Source organism: Xiphophorus couchianus, chromosome 23 (genome assembly GCF_001444195.1).
Source record: "Xiphophorus couchianus chromosome 23, X_couchianus-1.0, whole genome shotgun sequence".
Taxonomy (NCBI): Eukaryota; Metazoa; Chordata; class Actinopteri; order Cyprinodontiformes; family Poeciliidae; genus Xiphophorus; species Xiphophorus couchianus.
The window spans coordinates 21,958,031-21,974,857 of NC_040250.1; the positions used below are offsets into that span (position 1 = coordinate 21,958,031).

General features: G+C 38.7%; 1 protein-coding gene across 1 annotated transcript; it reads right to left on the reverse strand.

Annotated features, from left to right (window-relative positions):
• Nucleotides 1-285: 285 nt before the first annotated feature.
• On the reverse strand, nt 286-14,053 carry clint1a (clathrin interactor 1a). Its single transcript, XM_028009057.1, has 12 exons — nt 13,879-14,053; nt 9,351-9,455; nt 8,308-8,404; nt 8,055-8,163; nt 7,689-7,853; nt 7,372-7,558; nt 6,191-6,407; nt 5,990-6,080; nt 4,707-4,772; nt 3,991-4,298; nt 2,562-2,754; nt 286-2,446 (listed from the first exon to the last, which is right to left on the reverse strand). The coding sequence occupies exons 1-12, from the start codon at nt 13,917-13,919 to the stop codon at nt 2,151-2,153; spliced, it is 1,875 nt and encodes a 624-aa protein (XP_027864858.1). The 5' UTR covers nt 13,920-14,053; the 3' UTR covers nt 286-2,150.
• Between the last annotated feature and the right edge of the window lie 2,774 nt (nt 14,054-16,827).

Below are 16,827 nucleotides of genomic sequence, written 5' to 3' on the forward strand. Positions count from 1 at the left end.
TTATCGCACAAAAAACTTGATTTTACAAACTCCTCCTTATATTGATCTGAGTTTTATACCACACAAGTTCTGCCTTTCCAGCTGTCCCAAATGAAATCCTTTGTAACTTTAGGTTACCTGCAAAGTAATGCGTTTGGCAGTCATGTACAGCCCTCCCATCTCTTTATTAGCTCAAACAATAAAGTTTAACTCAATTTAGAAGCCAAATGCGTTGGCTTCACTTTTTGCTGCTTGAAGCACTTTTGAATGAGGCTAATGACACAGCACACCAAATAACACACATCATTAACAAATTTAAATCAACTGTTTAATGTTGTCCATAAGGAATCTTGACATTCAAATCAAATCAGAATGGGAGTAAATGCAAGATCTCATTTTCTCAGAGGGTTTCTCGTACATTTGCATATACTAGTGTTTCAGTAACAATCCCATTTTAAAAAGAGGACAAAAAAATTGATTTAAAGTAGAAAACAAAATGCATAAAACAATTTCTGATATACATTAGAAAAAACAGCAAACAGATTTTGGTCATTTTAATGCTTCAGACATCAACGCCAGGCTACTATGTGTTACTGCGCTCAGCTGCTTGAGCCCTTAAGGAGAGTCGGAAAGCGCAGGTTGAATCCTCCTGAGAGGATACTGCCTTCTTCTGTTGTTGGTGAATTATTTATCTCAGACACAAACAAAAGGAAAGGTCCAGCCGGCGCAGTTCAATTTTGATTATCAATCACTCATTAACAAGGGTCAAGAGGCAGCTGATCGGCAGGCACTTGGAATCACTTAGGACCAACCATGCTCACATGTTAACACAAACTAACTGCGGTGTGCAGCTGAATTCGCTTAAAAAGTTCCTTGTCCTCCTTTAATCTGTACCTGACGAGTTGCAAAGCACACCGACTTGGACCGGCGATTCTTGTGACGTTAAAAACTCATCCGAGGCCGTCGTAACAATGTGCAAGAACAGCGATGACGGAAGGCACTATATACCACCAAAACAAACGAATGGTCAACATTTCACAGAGATGCATCTTAACAGCTTGCGTTAACACCTGAGGTGCTGAGAGAATACGTTTGTGTGTTTGGAACTGAAGCTATCACTGGCCTTAATAGTTCGGACACAATTAAAAGAAAAAACAGAAACAAAGGTGCATGGGACAAAACACAGTAAAACTATTTTATCTTCTATGTGTGACAGAGTTTCATTGTATCTGCTTAGGGGAAGGGGAAAAAAAAAAAAAACTGTTGTAATAAAAATCCCATATCCCTCCATCACCCCCCGCCCCCTACATGAGGCAGTTTTCATTGATTATCTCGCTTGGACGCAAACTGATTATAATATTCTTCATAAGTAAAATATATATAGATATCTTCTAATAAGAAAGGCCACAAATTACACTTTACCAAAAGGAGCCGTTCCTTGAATTAATCAACAACTTTTCACTGCAAACAATTAATAATAATTACCCCCCAACTGTAACACTTAAAGCCACATTTGGAGTGTGGACACATATGTACAAAGAGAATGCATTCATGTGCTTTGCCGTAGATCTCGATTCATATCAGATTTAGTCTGTAAGATGCAACTCGTCACATTTTCGCTGCCTCTCGGTGAACTTCATAACTTATTGCAAGGGCTCCAGATTTCTATTTACATGTCATAGGAAGACAGAGACCGAAGAAGAAAAAAAAAAAACAACAAAGAGACATTCTTTGACATGTTAAGGTTAAAATGGCTGATCATGTTATCCAAATGAATCATTAGTTATTTAATAAATGGAGCTATTAATATATGTTTATTTTTGCTACTCTGATTTTGTGTGATTGAGGTTATAAAGCAAATCCCCCTGACATTTTCTCAGTTGCACTGTCTTCTTACTGAATAATAAATCGAACAAGGCACACCATCTTGACGTCTAACCATCATGCCAGACCACACACATCATTGGTTCAATCATCGCGCATTCATTTAGATCCACATCACTACAGAATTGTAAAAAGAAAAAAAAAAACAAAACAGGGAGATGGCAGGGTGTTAATATGATAGTTGACATTTTTTTCAAGTACTCTTTGTTTGGAGCTCATGATGATCCTTCACTCACGGACGGCAAGAGACTGCCTCCATTACCGCTAATCTCTGCTCTCTGGTTCCATCACTTTCCGAAGTTGCCAAAGTCAGCAAAGGCGTCGTGTTTGGGCTGTTGGACCATTGCAGGGTGCATTCCCATCCCCATTCCCATTCCTCCGGGCATTCCCATGGTCATACCTCCCTGTGGCATCCCCATGTTCATCCCCATCCCCATCATGCCCTGGTTAGGAACCATCCCCATCCCCATCCCCATCCCAGCTCCAGGCTGCATCATGGCATTAGCAGGAGGTCTGACCGGTGTAGGTCCAAGATTCATACTGGAAAATCCCTGGGTGAGCATGTTGGGAGCCGGCTGATTGCCTGGGAATCCCAAAAGACAGAAGTAAGTACAAGTGCTACATTTTGAGACACTTTTGAATGACAAGGAGACTTGAGAAGAAACAAAGTGATTACGCTTGCTGCTGGTTCAGCTCACCTTGCTGGAGGGTGTTGAGGCTGGGCTGGCTAGGCTTGGGAGGCTGCATGCCAGGCCCCAGAAAGTCCAGGTTGATGTTAACCGAGTGATCGGACCAAGTGGAAGGAAGGGATGCTTTGGCTCCAGGGCCTTGTGAGGCCATTCCTGGCTGCATGGGCTGTGGCTGCAGAGGACCGCCCATGTTAGGGATGGGCTGGTAAAAAACATGTATGTAAGAATACACAAAATGCTGAAACAAGCCAATAATCCACAGTCAAAAGGCTTAAAAGATCCAACACTGAAAAATCTAAGATGGAAATTTGCAGTTTCATACTTTAAAAGTCTAAAACCTTCAGTGTGACCCACTTAACCCCCACGCAATCTGCCCATGCATTTTCTGAACTCTGGAAAACACACCACCTAAAGTAACAGGAGAAAATGGGTGGCGTGGGTGTCAGAGCAGCAAAACAGTTTTAAGTAGGTCACCCTTGTAACTGGAAAATATGGTCGACATGTAAGAGCTTTTGTTAAATTTGCAATGTTTTTCAAACTCCTGTCTCATTCTGATAAGAGATAGCGAGAGAAGTGGGTGGTTAGTTGGAGAAATGAACATCTGGTGATGTTAATGCCCTACCAGCATGCAGGTCAACACAAGATAATTCTCCAATAATTAGGCTAGCTTAAAGATGCCTTCAGCAAAGAATTATAAATTACAGAATCAATAAGTAAACATCATTAGTGCAGGACTGATTCTGTCTTATCAGTTTCTTTCAATGGGTTCATTTTCTTTTAGGGTGTTTGCTAATCTTCCAATTCAGAATCAGCACATAACCAACGTGTTAATATTTTACTTGTCTTTTAAGAAGTTGGGGGAATGTTATTGAAATGTTTTGAAAAGTACTAATCTGAATGCCAAGAACATACTGAATAAAAATAATTCAAAGTATTTCAGAAAACCAGATATAATTGCATGTATTTTGAACTATTATAATAGTCAGTAATGGCTCTTGGCTTAGGATAATTTAAGGTGGCTGCAGGTATGCCAATATCACTGAATTACTGAAATTACAATAATGCTATGCATAGCATTAAGTAAACATATAGCATAAACATCTGTTAAATTTTGTAGTATTTTTGAGGTGCTCAGTATTATAACTTTTTGCCTTTTGGCCTATATTGGCTATTTAATTATCTGGGCTATTTGCTCAGGTCTGCAGACAGCTGCCTGACAGACATGTCACTAGAAGTTTGCTAGCTTTCGTTTTACATCAGTGATGGGTGGTGCTTCTTTACTTTTCAACCCGTGATCGTCTATTGTTTTCATGACCAGACAAACACAAAAGTTAGATATTTTTGTAGGCAAGAGAAAAGTAGAATATCGCCAGTATGCGGCAAAATCCTGCTCTATTTCATGAGTTTTCCACGTTAGGCTGAGTTCAGGCAAACCTACCTGTGACACTGGCTGAGGCATGATGTTGGTGCTCAGTGTCTGTGTGCTGCTCATGCTAAAGTTGAGGCTCTGGGAGGAAGTGAGGGTCTGAGTCGGTCCCATCAAGTCAAACAGGTCTGCCGAGGCGGGAGCCGGGACCGCCGCCGCCACAACCGGGATCGGGGCTGTAGGGGAAGCTGTTGCCATGGCTCCAAAAAGGTCACTTCCACTGTTTTCAGGACTCTGAGCAGATGCTGGAATCTGGCCTCCAGGAAAAGCATTCCACTCACCAAACTCTCCATTGGGGCTGGAGACTGCTGCTGCAGACACTAGAGAAAAACAATCTGTTTGATTTTTCCTGTCTAGATAATTTATTATTGGAGCTGTTTCCACAAGAAGGGGTAAAAGTCAAATTTGAGCCAAGTTTTCTCTTTATCCAGAACATTTTCAGTGACCACTGGTGCTGCGTTTTAAATTTTCATTAAACTGGCCCAGCTTGTTGTCTTTCATAGAGTTCCTCCCCCCACCTCTACCAACTTCTTCTCCTGTCCCCGTCTCCTTGTCATCCATAACAGGAGTTGATGTGTGTCTGTTCTTATTATGCAGAGCAGGTAGCAGGCTCCATATGGCCAGGGCTGCCTCCCAACATATTCCTGAATATTCTAGCAGCATGGCTGCAACAGGACAGCATACTCCAAGGAAAGAAAGAAAGAAAAAAAAAAACTCTTAAAACATACCAGATCCTGAGACCTGTCCAGTTGAGGCAGCAGGTGAGTTGAAGTCAGCAAATCCGCCGAAGAGATCTACGGCGAAAAATAAAAAGTAAAAGTTTTAAACAGGTAAATTCCAGGTGTCAATCTTGTTTAGTTAGCATTCCTTCAGTGTTGAGGTGTCAGAGGGGGTGGTAGGAGGACAGGTGGAGGAGCCCAAACATCTGTTCAGTGCTCCCAACCTCTTCATTCGCCAGGGACTCCTCCAGAAAACATCTGGTGTACTTAGTTCCTATAGATGATCTCCCTCCCCCAAACCTGAAGCCTAGCAGCAGCAGCTGGGAGGGGAGGGTGTCCTGTGTTTCTGGAGCTACCGCGAGACGTCTTAATCAGGTTAGTCCAGGGTTTACTGGAGGTTACTACTGGAAGTGCAAGCATGACTGGTTTCTCTGCTTGGAATCCATTCAATTTTGTTGACTTAACACAGAGAAAGGAGCTCATGAATAACAAAATGTTTCACAAAATAGTTCACAATCACCCGTGACATTCCACAATATGCATGATGTCAGGGTATCAGAAGGTTTCAGCAAATTGAATTAAATTTAAGACTGAAAAAACTATGGACATAAAGGATGGTTGGAGGATCCAGCTATGTTACCATCAAGCATAGTATCCATCCATCCATTTTCTTACACCCTTATCCCCCTTATCCCACTGGGGTTGGGAGAGGTGCTGGTGCCCATCTCCAGCTGTCAATGGGTGAGAGGCAGGGTACACCCTGGACAGATCTCCAGTCCATCGCAGTCAAGCATAGTAAAAATTGTGACGTTTCTAGGGTCTGTTTGTGGCTCTTGGCAGTAGCTCTGTGCTTCTCACACTGCATATGAATCAATACAACCTTAACCCACACATTCATTCGTACACACAGACAGACAAGTGGGCTAGCAACATGTGCATTTTTTAAGCAAATTGTAAAAGAAATTTAACTTTTGTCACATCCCGTGTGTTGGGTTTCACTCAGAGTGAGTTGTGTTGAGTCCATAACCCATGATAAATGCAAAAAATCTAGCTAGCAAGGGCATGTTAGCGGCTAGTTTCTGTTAGCCTCAACTGCTTTCACAGAACACAATGTACATGTTTGCATCTGACTGAAACTTTCGTCTGACAGAAATGTCCCATAAGGGGAAAAAAAACCCACATATAAATATTTATAAGATTAATTGCCCTGAAAATTTAAGGCATTTTAAGACCTTTATTTTAGATGCATGAAGTTAAGGCTTCTTAGAGGCATCTTGGATGTGGTGGTGTACCTGTGGCAGCAGGCTGGCTGGGTGTGGTGTCCACCATCAGGAGGTCAGCCAGGCCTGTACTGGCAGGTTGGGTTGCTGCAGCTGGCTGGGTCTGGATGAAAAAAAAGTTGCATTAGCAGGACGAAAACGTGACCACAGATCCACACCAACAACATTTTTTAAATAACTGTAATTTCTTCAGGTCAGCTGTGCAGTTGCTACCTGTTTAGCAGTGGTATCTGGGCTCTTGTCTCCCATGTAGTGGGCTGCGGCCCCCAGGTCCACTTTTCTGGACGGTACTCCTCTCTTCCGTGTTGCTGTTGTCTCGGTTGCCTGGACGATTTGTACGCTCTTGGTTGTAACAGTCTCCTCTTCGTCTTTAAACTCTCTTTTTGACTGGCCGTTGTACGAAGAACGATCCCGGTCCTCATCGTTGTCACTGCAGGAAGAGAAAAAAAGCACAAAAAAAAAGCAAGGCTGCTCTTAGAATTCGGATAACTTTTTGAACTAGATTAAACTGCAGGCAACTGATTAATTTCTGCACACAAATACTGGTATTCTAAGTTATTGACGTGAGAAAGAGATAACGCCTTCTTTAGCATGTCTGGTAACTCCGGTTGATCTGATTTTATTCCTGATGTAACTAATTCACGGATAGGGCTGTTGAGATCTCGTCCTGTAGTTTCTGTACTGCTGCTCCGAGGTCTTGAGTTTGAAAACAATTTTCTAAAGGGAGACCAATCAGGGCAGCAGGAGATGCTTCAGAACCAAAGTTTGAAGAACATTTCCTTTCTTCCCCTGAAAATGCATTATCCTTACTTTAGATTCACATACTGCCCTCCATCTTTTATTGATCGAGTTTTGGGCCAACTTCACTTTACCTGAATACAGTAATGTAATCACTGAGCAACAGTGCAGTGTTTTTTTCTTAGAAATTCAGGTAGAACAGTTCTGACATTGACTTCTCTTCAGGTCTGGTTTAGCACAAAGAATATCTTGGGTATTTCTGTGTGGGGGCTTCTTGTCTTGCGAATCTCTTCAAACTTTTAGTAATTCCTAATCCAATCAAGCCTGGGGACATGATTATATCACATCCCTGATTATCAATAAACTTTGCATCACTGGTGAGAAGTTTTACATTTGTCTTAAAAATCAGAAAAAACAAATATTTATACTCTTGTTAGAGAACAGAAATATGTAAAAAAAAAAAAAAAAAAGCTGGATTAATAGACCAGGATATGAACAGGTATGAAGATCATACAATATTTCCATAATCAGTCAATGTGTAAGTAATCTCAGACACAATGTAAAATGTGTAAGATAAATTTTTAAACAGCAATCTCAAAGAAATTTTCTTCCTTTTTTTTTTTTTTTGATAATAAGAACTTCAAGCTTTCTTGTACCTGAATCTATCTGGGGAGTCGTCTCTGTCCTTCTTCCTAAACCTGCTTATCGTATCGTCAATGGTGCTGCCGATTTTGTCACTTATTTCCCCCAACTTTTCACTGAAGGGGAAAGGTCCTTTATTCTTCTCCCAGTCATCGTCCCACTTTCCACGGCTTTCACCACCGGAGTCGTACCTGTCCCCCGCTGATGAGAAAAAACATCACAGCACGTAAACTAAAAGAAAAATACTTGTGATTTTCAGATACTTTTTTATTTTTTCAAAAATCTAAAAAAAATAAAATAAATCATTCAGACACAGAACTGTATTACTTACAGTAACCTCGAAATCCCATACTGTCAGAGGAAACACCGACGAACTTGTCTTTGTTCTTTTTTGCCTTTTTCCGTTCTTCCCTCAGTCTGTCGTCGTCCTGAACAAATTCTATGAGCTCCTTCACCTTCTGACGAACATTTACTCCTTGATCCTTCCCATTCTCGTCTATTGACAGATTGAAGACAAGAAAAAGGAAAAGAAATTATGACATTTATTGTTAAACATGTTTTGATACACGGACAACAAAATCCAAATAAACTGCTTTAATAGATTTCCAACTCCAAAATCCTCTTTTCCCATTTGATAAACAACACAAATCAAAATAGTGATAATAAAAACAAAAGTATAAATGAAAGTATATCTTACCCACAAAGTGATAACTTTCCAGCGATCTCAGGTCATACAGATGTTCTCTGGAACTGGTTACAACCCTTTCTGACCCATTCCTGATTAGATGTGCCAACAATAGCAAGGACTATAAAAAAAAAATCAATTACTGATTAATCAAAATCTCACAAAACCAACTGTTTTGTCAAAATAACTCTTTAAATGAAACCAGCACTCAGGAGTCTGTCACTTGGTATGAACTAGAGCTCTGTGTTTGTGTGAGGCTCCAAACCTTATAGACTCTCCTCCAGTTCTTCTTGTTGTCCCTCAACATGCGGCCCCACAGCATGTTCATTACCTCTGGGAACTGCTCATACATGAAGGTGGCTCTGTTTACACAACCACACAAAGGATAAGAGGAAGTCAACAGTCTTTAACAAATGTGTACATTGTAATGAAAGACAAAGTTGTTTCAGGTAATGCAAATTTATTTGCATTTCCTTTTATTAAGTACAAATGAAAAGACGTATCGCTTTGAATTGGGCTTCAACTAACTGACTGTTTGCTTTTTGGTCCTATTCTTACAGAATTTAAACTATAAATTAGCATTAGCTAAATGTAATGTACTCCAAACGTTACGATTTTGTCTACCTGGAACATTAGCAAGTCAAAGAAAGTAATATTAGATTTTCTGTGTTGCAAAATCCTCTCTCTAAGCAATTAAAATGCACCACTGCACAAATCAAAATTTCCAGACAATATTAATAAACAATTCAGTCAACGTTAACCCTAAGTATACAAATCAGACTAAATCAATGCAGAATCATTTAGTTTCCAGGTGAATCGACTACTTTATGTTTCCCTGTTATTAAGATGTATATATTTTTGAAATGATCAATGTCATTAAAAAGAAACAAACACAGGAAATGCATTTCTCATTTTGGTCTAGAAAAAACTGAACAATACAATATATTCTTTTCAAATCCCAATAAGGGAGAGTAAGTTATTGATGTTATTTAAACCATAGTAACTGTACTAAAAGACCAACTGCATCCATTCATAGGAAACGATGGATTATTCTTAGCTTCATTTACAAGGTGCATGTTGCACAGAGAGAGTAAATCGTTTGTGAACACAATTCCAGGGTAATTTCATAAACAACCAAACCAGAGCTGTTTCTTCCTGGGAAGAATGTGTAATGCTGGAGACAAAGACTTTAGTCACAAATTTAATGAGGGGCACACTCAAAATGAAAGCATTAAGAAAAAGAAACAATAAGTCCCTTTAAGAGGCTCCTAAGGGTGTGGAAATCATGACGTCTTCTGCTCTTCTTACCTTGAAATTTCAGTCATTAGCTGCCCTGATGGTCCCCAGGGATCATCATTGGTGGCTTCTCTGACTTTAGACTCCACCTCTGAGTAGTTCATCACCACATTGGTTCTATATTCAATCAATTAAACAACAAAACAAACAAAAAAAAACATGAATCTTGGCATCTTATCTTGGAATATGGCCACAGCTGAAACCACAACACAGACAATAAAAAGACAAAAGGTCTTTCAGTGATGGCCACACCCATGCTTTGATCCCTATTTAAAACAAAAACAGCAACAAGGAGCACTTATACAAATCAGAAATGAGGGGGAAGACAAGCTAATGGAAAGTCAAACTCCACGTACTATAGAAAGTAAACAGGACATGTTAATGAGTAAAACAAGGCTGGACTGACCAAGAATAAGCTTTATTCTAACACTCAATAAGTACCTGTGGAAAGAACACAAGTGCAAAAAGAAAACATAAAGACTACAGCTATTTTTGCAGTGCAGTGCAGCAAAACAAAAACGATAGAAGTGCTTAAATTTTATTTGGGATTATAGCAAAAACAATTGTCTTTCAATGAAATGCGTACTAAGCAAGTCAAATATATTAATAATATCATTTCTGAAGCGGCAAACATTCACAAAGCATGCAGGAACGTCAAACAAACTGACTTTCTGGGACAGAATGCTTTAAAAGCCTGAAAAATCTGGGCATATATATGGTGCATTAACACCTGATAAACTCAATATAGGACAGCACCTGGAAAAGAGATGTTGCAGATTTGTTTTACCAAAAAAAAGACAAGCATGTCATCTTAATTTGAGCATCGTTTGCAACTCATGGAGCTCTATATCCACTTTCAGCGCACTGCTGTCTGTAAGCTAGAAACTATCATTTATTATAATAATAATAATAATAATAATAATAATAAAGACGTCCAATAACAAGGCCTGTCAAAGCTTCATTATGGGTACGGCCAACAAACAATCTGAAACTTGTGCCTAATCAAGAAGGTCTAAAGACTTTGTCTAGAATTAACAGAGCTTTGTGCTGCATAGTTTTAAATTTAGACTTTGTTAGGATCGGATCACGTTAATTTTATTTAGTAAACTATTTTAAAAACCACGCTAGTTTGCGCGAAGTACTAAAATCAGTCTTAGTGGTTAATGTTAAGTAAATGTTGAAATATCTCACAATTTAGTGACCAAACTTTAATACAGAAAAGCTTACAGACAAGCTGTAATCTTCCAAATCACCTCAAAGGAGCACAGAATAATGAAGCATCTATTGCTACACACTGCCAGTCTTCTGCTTGTAGAAGGTCACTACATTTTCTTAAATAAAAATAAAAGAAGTGACTGTCGTTAAACACTGACAACTAGGGTGTGGCAACGTAAAGATCGCCAATTACTCTTACTGAGATCAGGCTCTCTTAAAACCACAGCTGGTACATAAAAGGCCGACTGCAAGATAGCAATTTGAATTGAGAGGAACCACCAAACCAGCTAATATCAGCTTATTTTTATAGAAAAAAAGAACAACACATATATGCAATAAGAAACAAACCTGTTTATTTTGGAATAAAGTCAATATAGCCATGTGCTCTAGCTAAAACTGCAATATATTTTTCTACCATTAGCAAAAGATCCGTGGGTTAGATTATGTTGCACATACAATAACATGGTGATGCCGCTGCATTATTATCCAAGTTACAAACTGCATACAGCTTGAATTACTTAGAAATATGAAAATGTATAAAATTTGGTTCCTGGCTGAAATTCAGAAACACACAAGAGTATGATGCAACATTCTTCTGTCTTCGCTGAGGTGGCTGCTCTCCTTGCTATCTGTGAGATCAAACAGAAGTTCTGATGCTTCCAGGGTGACACATCAGAACGCAGATTTCCGCTGCCGCAGCGCAGAGCAAAACGCTTTCCTGGCTGTTAGCAGAGGACTTTAGTGAGGTTTTAATCTGTCAACAAAAACAAGGTGCTGCCTGGGTTTGAGTACATGACTCAAGTTTGGTGATACGACTTTAATCGTTTTGTTAAACGAGAGAAAAATCAGCATGAAGGAAAATACCTTAGTCAGTTTCAACCCCTGTTTCTCTTCCCCCGACATCCACTAACAAACGAGATGTTTTACACGAGGTCACACTCCAGAAAGGCGAGTGCATCCACAAGAATAAAAGTCTTCAGTAGACTCAATAGCATTCTATTGTCTGGGTTTGCAAAATTAAACCTTTGAAGGGAGGAAATGTTGTGCAATACCCTAATACAGCTCAGAGCACAGGACAGCACACCACCTTTGTTCAGCCAGCAGCTCTAAACAAATTACGGCCCAAAACAGAACGAGATGTTGCCCAACTGTAGTGCTGGCAGGCGGAACAGTAAAAGAACCAAATTGCTGGCCTTTCATGGCACTTTTGTTAACTCCTCAAAAAACAAACACGAAGGTATTTTCTCTAAATGCCTTTAATTGCCGTTAGCCCAGGTGACTTAGCAAGTACAAGATTTATTATGTTGCAAAACAAACCAAAAACATTTGACTCAAAGAAATTTCCGTTCTTAAGAAATCAACTAGATGTCCACTAATGAGCTGCAAACACAGCAAGGTCACAAATTGGAAACGCTCTGGCATGAATCAGATATTCCAAAACAAAATTCGGAGACATTTTTAAAGACGAATGAGTGTTAAAAGAAGATCCTTTAATTATATGTGCTAGGACTGGTCTGCAGCAGCCGTTTTTGGTTCAGTGCCTTGATCAGTCATGATGCAACCTTTGCATATGTATGGTAATAAAGTAAACATATCAAGAAAAAATTTTCATTAGCCTTTGTTTTCTGAAAAAGGGGGGAAAAAATTACTTTCAGTCTGAAAGCAAAAGTTTTTAATTTACTTATGACTGGTAGATTTGTATTACTTGCATTAGCTCATGCCTTCAATCATCAATAAAACCCCTTCAAAAGAAAAATAACACAGGTCACCTGATTTCCATGTGTACGCACATGCAGTTCTAGCCTAAACAAGATCCACTGCACATCAAAATTTGGAAGTAATTTAAAGTTTGATATAAGAATTTAATTTCAGAGATTCATTACAAATGTTTACGTTAAAAAGAATGTACGAAAATTGTCTTTTGGGGAAACTGAGGAACAATAAAATACAAGACCAGCTGTTCTCTGTAGATGTTTTAGGCCATTAAACTATTATATTCTGCAGTAACAAATGTGACTTTCTGGCTGAATAAAACTTATACGAGCCAATTTATTCTAGATGCAGAACCAGAGGCAAATAGGACATTCTTGAAATGTCCCTTGTTGGGCATTTTATGACAATATCTAAATGAAATTAGAAAAATATGCTAATTGTTGTCATTGCTGGTCACAGATTTTAATATAAACTTAGGAGCCTAAATTACATAAGAATTTCACCTTTTTAAATACAAGAGTTGTTCTTACAATTAACTATTCAGCGTCACCACATGTTTGTTCAGGATTAGGAATAACTGCAAGGTCAGTGACTCAATACAAATATCTGAACTATAAATTAGGATTAGGCTATAAACTAAACTTTCATGCATTATATAAATAGGGCTGAATTTGAATTTATGTAACTTAATTTGACTCTTTCTTTTTACATGATTGGACTGATTTGATTGCATAGCTCTGTACATAAATTGGGTCAATGTATCTTCAGATGAAATTTGTTGTGACTTTACACTGCACAAAAACCTGAATTGAACTGGTTTTAAACCTTCATACGTGACCATGGTATTAAGTTAAAACAAGAAAAGTGAAATTGTTTGTTCTCATACACAAATTCTCTAAAAGAAAAAGTGATCACACACAATATAGGTAACAAAATATGTACACTACTCGATCAATAATCCGTTTAAATACAGTTTGTGCGACAGGGAACTTTGAATTGTTTATGGCTTTGGCCGATTCAACTCCCTGAACAGGCGTCAACAAGCGAGTTGGTTGTGTAATGATTCAATGATAAACCATTATAATTTACAGTCTAGCTACAGTAGCGATGAGATAACACGGCTACAAATACGATAAACCACAAAGTGACAAAAAAAATAAAAATAAAGCCATTTAAATACATTTCAAACCAAGAGAAACTAAAAAGCAGCAGACAGGACATGGGTTGCGTCTTTAAAAGTTCTTATTGATTTGAATGCCTAAGTGCTGTCAAACTAGCTTAGCTGGCTAGCCCAGTGAGCTACATAATTAGCTTGTTAGCTACGCAAGTTAGCTTGCACTTTCGAAGAAAGCACAAGAACGACCCAAATAACTCGTGGCTCAATACTACAGTCGCCACTGGAAGCAAACAAAGAGCTCAACAAAAATGTCAAATAATCACTTTGACACTAACAGTAGTCGTAAAAGTCACTTAAATCGGTAGTAGCGTTCAGGCTAGCTAACTTGTTAAGAGTGACGTGACGTCAAAGTTTTGGGTACGTGTCTCTTTCAAACAGGTAGACTTCAGGCACAAATGACACCAAATAAACTCAAAATAACCGCGATATACTCACGCTTTGTCAACCAGCTCCCGCACTTTCCACATGTTCAGCATCTTGACTATGTGAAAAGGGGCTTAATGCCTCGGTAAAAACCCTTCACACCGGGCGAGCACCGAAACCAAACCTTGAACTCTGAAAAGTAAACTATTCCTCACCTCCTCTATCAAGACAGGAGGCGCAAATGCACCAGGCAGACAGGAAAGGTTACTGCGAGAAATGAAATGCCCTCGTAACGTCATCGAAACTGTCCAGAGCAGCATTGGAGTTGTAGTTTATAATGGGCGCCAAACAATAACTTAAATATATGTAAATAGATAACATTTAAGTGACTATAGCTGCCGATTTCCTAAGGTTTTACCAGGCAGAACATCCTGACACAAAAAGTTCACGTTGGGAGGAGATGAGAGAAAAGAGTAAAGGCAGAGCAAAGACCTGTAAACATATTACAATACCACATTTATGAGTACATAAACTGCTTGATTTTCTTTAGGGTATGATGTGATAGTTTGTATGCAAGTCTCGACTTTGTCTGAGCTGCTATGCTGTAAATGTAGAGTAATAATTTGATAAATTTCAGTGCATCTGTTTCTTGGCATAATAAATGTTAAAAGCCTATAACTGCAGCGTAACTGTTTTCAAACATTTTACAACCACAAACTTCAGCTTCAATGTGCATATTGACCTAATTTTCTTAGCGTACATTTTAAAAACTGTGTTGCTTATAAAGTAAAGGACCTTCTTTTTTTCGGGTTTCTCTTTGTTACCTTCATATGTTGTTTTTGACTTTTTGATGTTCTTAGTTCTGTGGTGCATGGTGGTTCCATGAGAACCCCATTAATTTTGCTGTGCCTCACAATGTAAAAACTATGAAGTATTATATTTTATCCATGCTAACGGAAAACTTTGATGATATAAATTTGTACTCAGCCCTCATCTTTACTCTGATACCATTAAAAAAGAATTCAATGCAACAGATTGCTTTCAGGACCCGATAGATAAACAATGCTTTATGTTGGAATGGTCTAGTCAAAGTCCAGATTCAAGTTTAGAATCTTTAACAAAGCATGAAATTTGAGGTTCACAGATATCCAGAGACCTCAAAAGCTCACAGAAAAGGAATCCGGAGAAACATAATTGAAAAAAATATGCATAATCTGTTGAATAAGAGAATTAATTTATTTTTAATTGCTTTAAACAAATGATTGAACCTAAATATACAAAACAACTTAACAATTATGGTAAATGTAAAATATTGGGCTGATTTTTTTGTGCAGTATTACATTATGATGCTTGAAAATTGTTTAAAAAATTGATACCCAATTGGAAAAAAAGCTTTTTTATTTTAGTTCATTGATTTTTTAAATATTCCATCTAGATCTGTTGCCATAAGCAACAACTCAATTGCATAATAAATTCAAAGGAGCTCAATAATTTTGATTTGCATGATTTATTGTTTTTCTCTTTTCTTTCGTTTTCCACCAAAAACTGGATGATAAAAGTCTTCATTCTGGTGAATTGGTCTCAACCATCCCTTTTTTTGAAAGACAATTTTGTTTACAGACACTTTATAATTCATTTTATTGCTTCTGTCTTTTCTTTTCTTTTTTTTTGTTTCTGGATATTTAAAATGTCTCCCGATTCCAGAGTTAAACATTATTTATCTCTGAGAATGTGTGCTTGCGTTTTTATGCCATTACCATTATATTACTTAACAGTTATCTCAAAACAACAATATAATAATTTATCAGCATTCCATGACATTATTTGAATGTTTGTAAAGTGAAAATAGTTTTGTTTCATTAGGATGTTAAAATGGTTCATGTATTCATGTATATGTTTATTTCTAAAATAGTGAACATGCCCACCTGTCCTTGTAAACTCTTGCAACTCTTGCCTGTATGTTGATCACAGTTTTCACTCGAGACAGTGATGCACATCACCCCCCCAGGATTTTTAGTTTTTTTGTCCAAATATGTCCCAGCCGCCCCAGGACTGTAATCCCACATCACAGTCAGCAGGTCACCACCCCAAGTGTGCACGCCGTCCCTCCTCATCCGGCATTCAGCCATGCTACAGTGACCCAGTGATGCTGTGTGACAGGCCGGGCAGGGCACTTGCTGTTTGTGTCAATCCAGATCAATCACTCCCTCTTCTGGACGGACAACGTCATCAACGGCCAGAAAGGTCACAGAGTGTGCTCAAGCCAGGCCCGATGTCATGAGCAGGGAGGTCAGCGTAGCATCTACACACCCTTGAATGGCTGAGTGTCAAGTATATACATATATATATATATATATATATATATTCTTTTGGCTGGGTTGTTGATAAGATCAATCCTAGCTTTGTCTGTGTTACTTTTAGAAGTGGAAGAGTTTAATCCCCAGCAGTGGTCGCTTTATTTATTTATCTTTTTTTTTTTTTTGCTCTCTTGTGGCTGGATTTGTGCAAAAAAGTATTAAGACTCTTTGTTTTATTGATTGGTATTCCAGAGGGTAAAATAAGCCCTCAGATGCCCTACATTTGACAGGGTTTCTGTTCTCTAATGATACATGTAAATACGGCCCATTGCTTACACTTCGGCGGAAGAGCGGGAAGGAACAACACAATAGCCAAAATACAAGCCATCTGAGGAAAAAAACAACAAGAAACAGCACTTAACGGCCCAGAATGCACCGTACCCTGGGGAGAAACCTCAATTACTGTTACACGTCCAAAAAGAAGAACTCTGGGAGAAGTGATTGCCTAGATGGAAATGGTTGTGTTTGTGCATGTGTGAGTGTTTTTTTCTTTTCTTTTGTGGGTGTTGGCTGGAAGAGGATGGATGGAGAGGCACTCAGTTAAAAGATCTTTCAGGAACACTTTGCCTCCGTGACGTTGACGCGAGCTGTTGATTGACGTGCACTTCTCGACAGAAACCAGAGCTATCAACGTATCCGCCGCGCATTAGGGATGGCACGGTCC

Excerpts from the sequence above, each read along its gene's own strand:
- clint1a (XM_028009057.1), bottom strand. The coding sequence starts at position 13,919 with ATGCTGAACATGTGGAAAGTGCGGGAGCTGGTTGACAAAGC. Across the intron at positions 8,164-8,307 it reads ACTGGAGGAGAGTCTATAAG|TCCTTGCTATTGTTGGCACA; the intron begins GTTTGGAGCCTC and ends TTTTTTTTATAG. Across the intron at positions 7,854-8,054 it reads GGAAAGTTATCACTTTGTGG|ACGAGAATGGGAAGGATCAA; the intron begins GTAAGATATACT and ends ATCTGTCAATAG.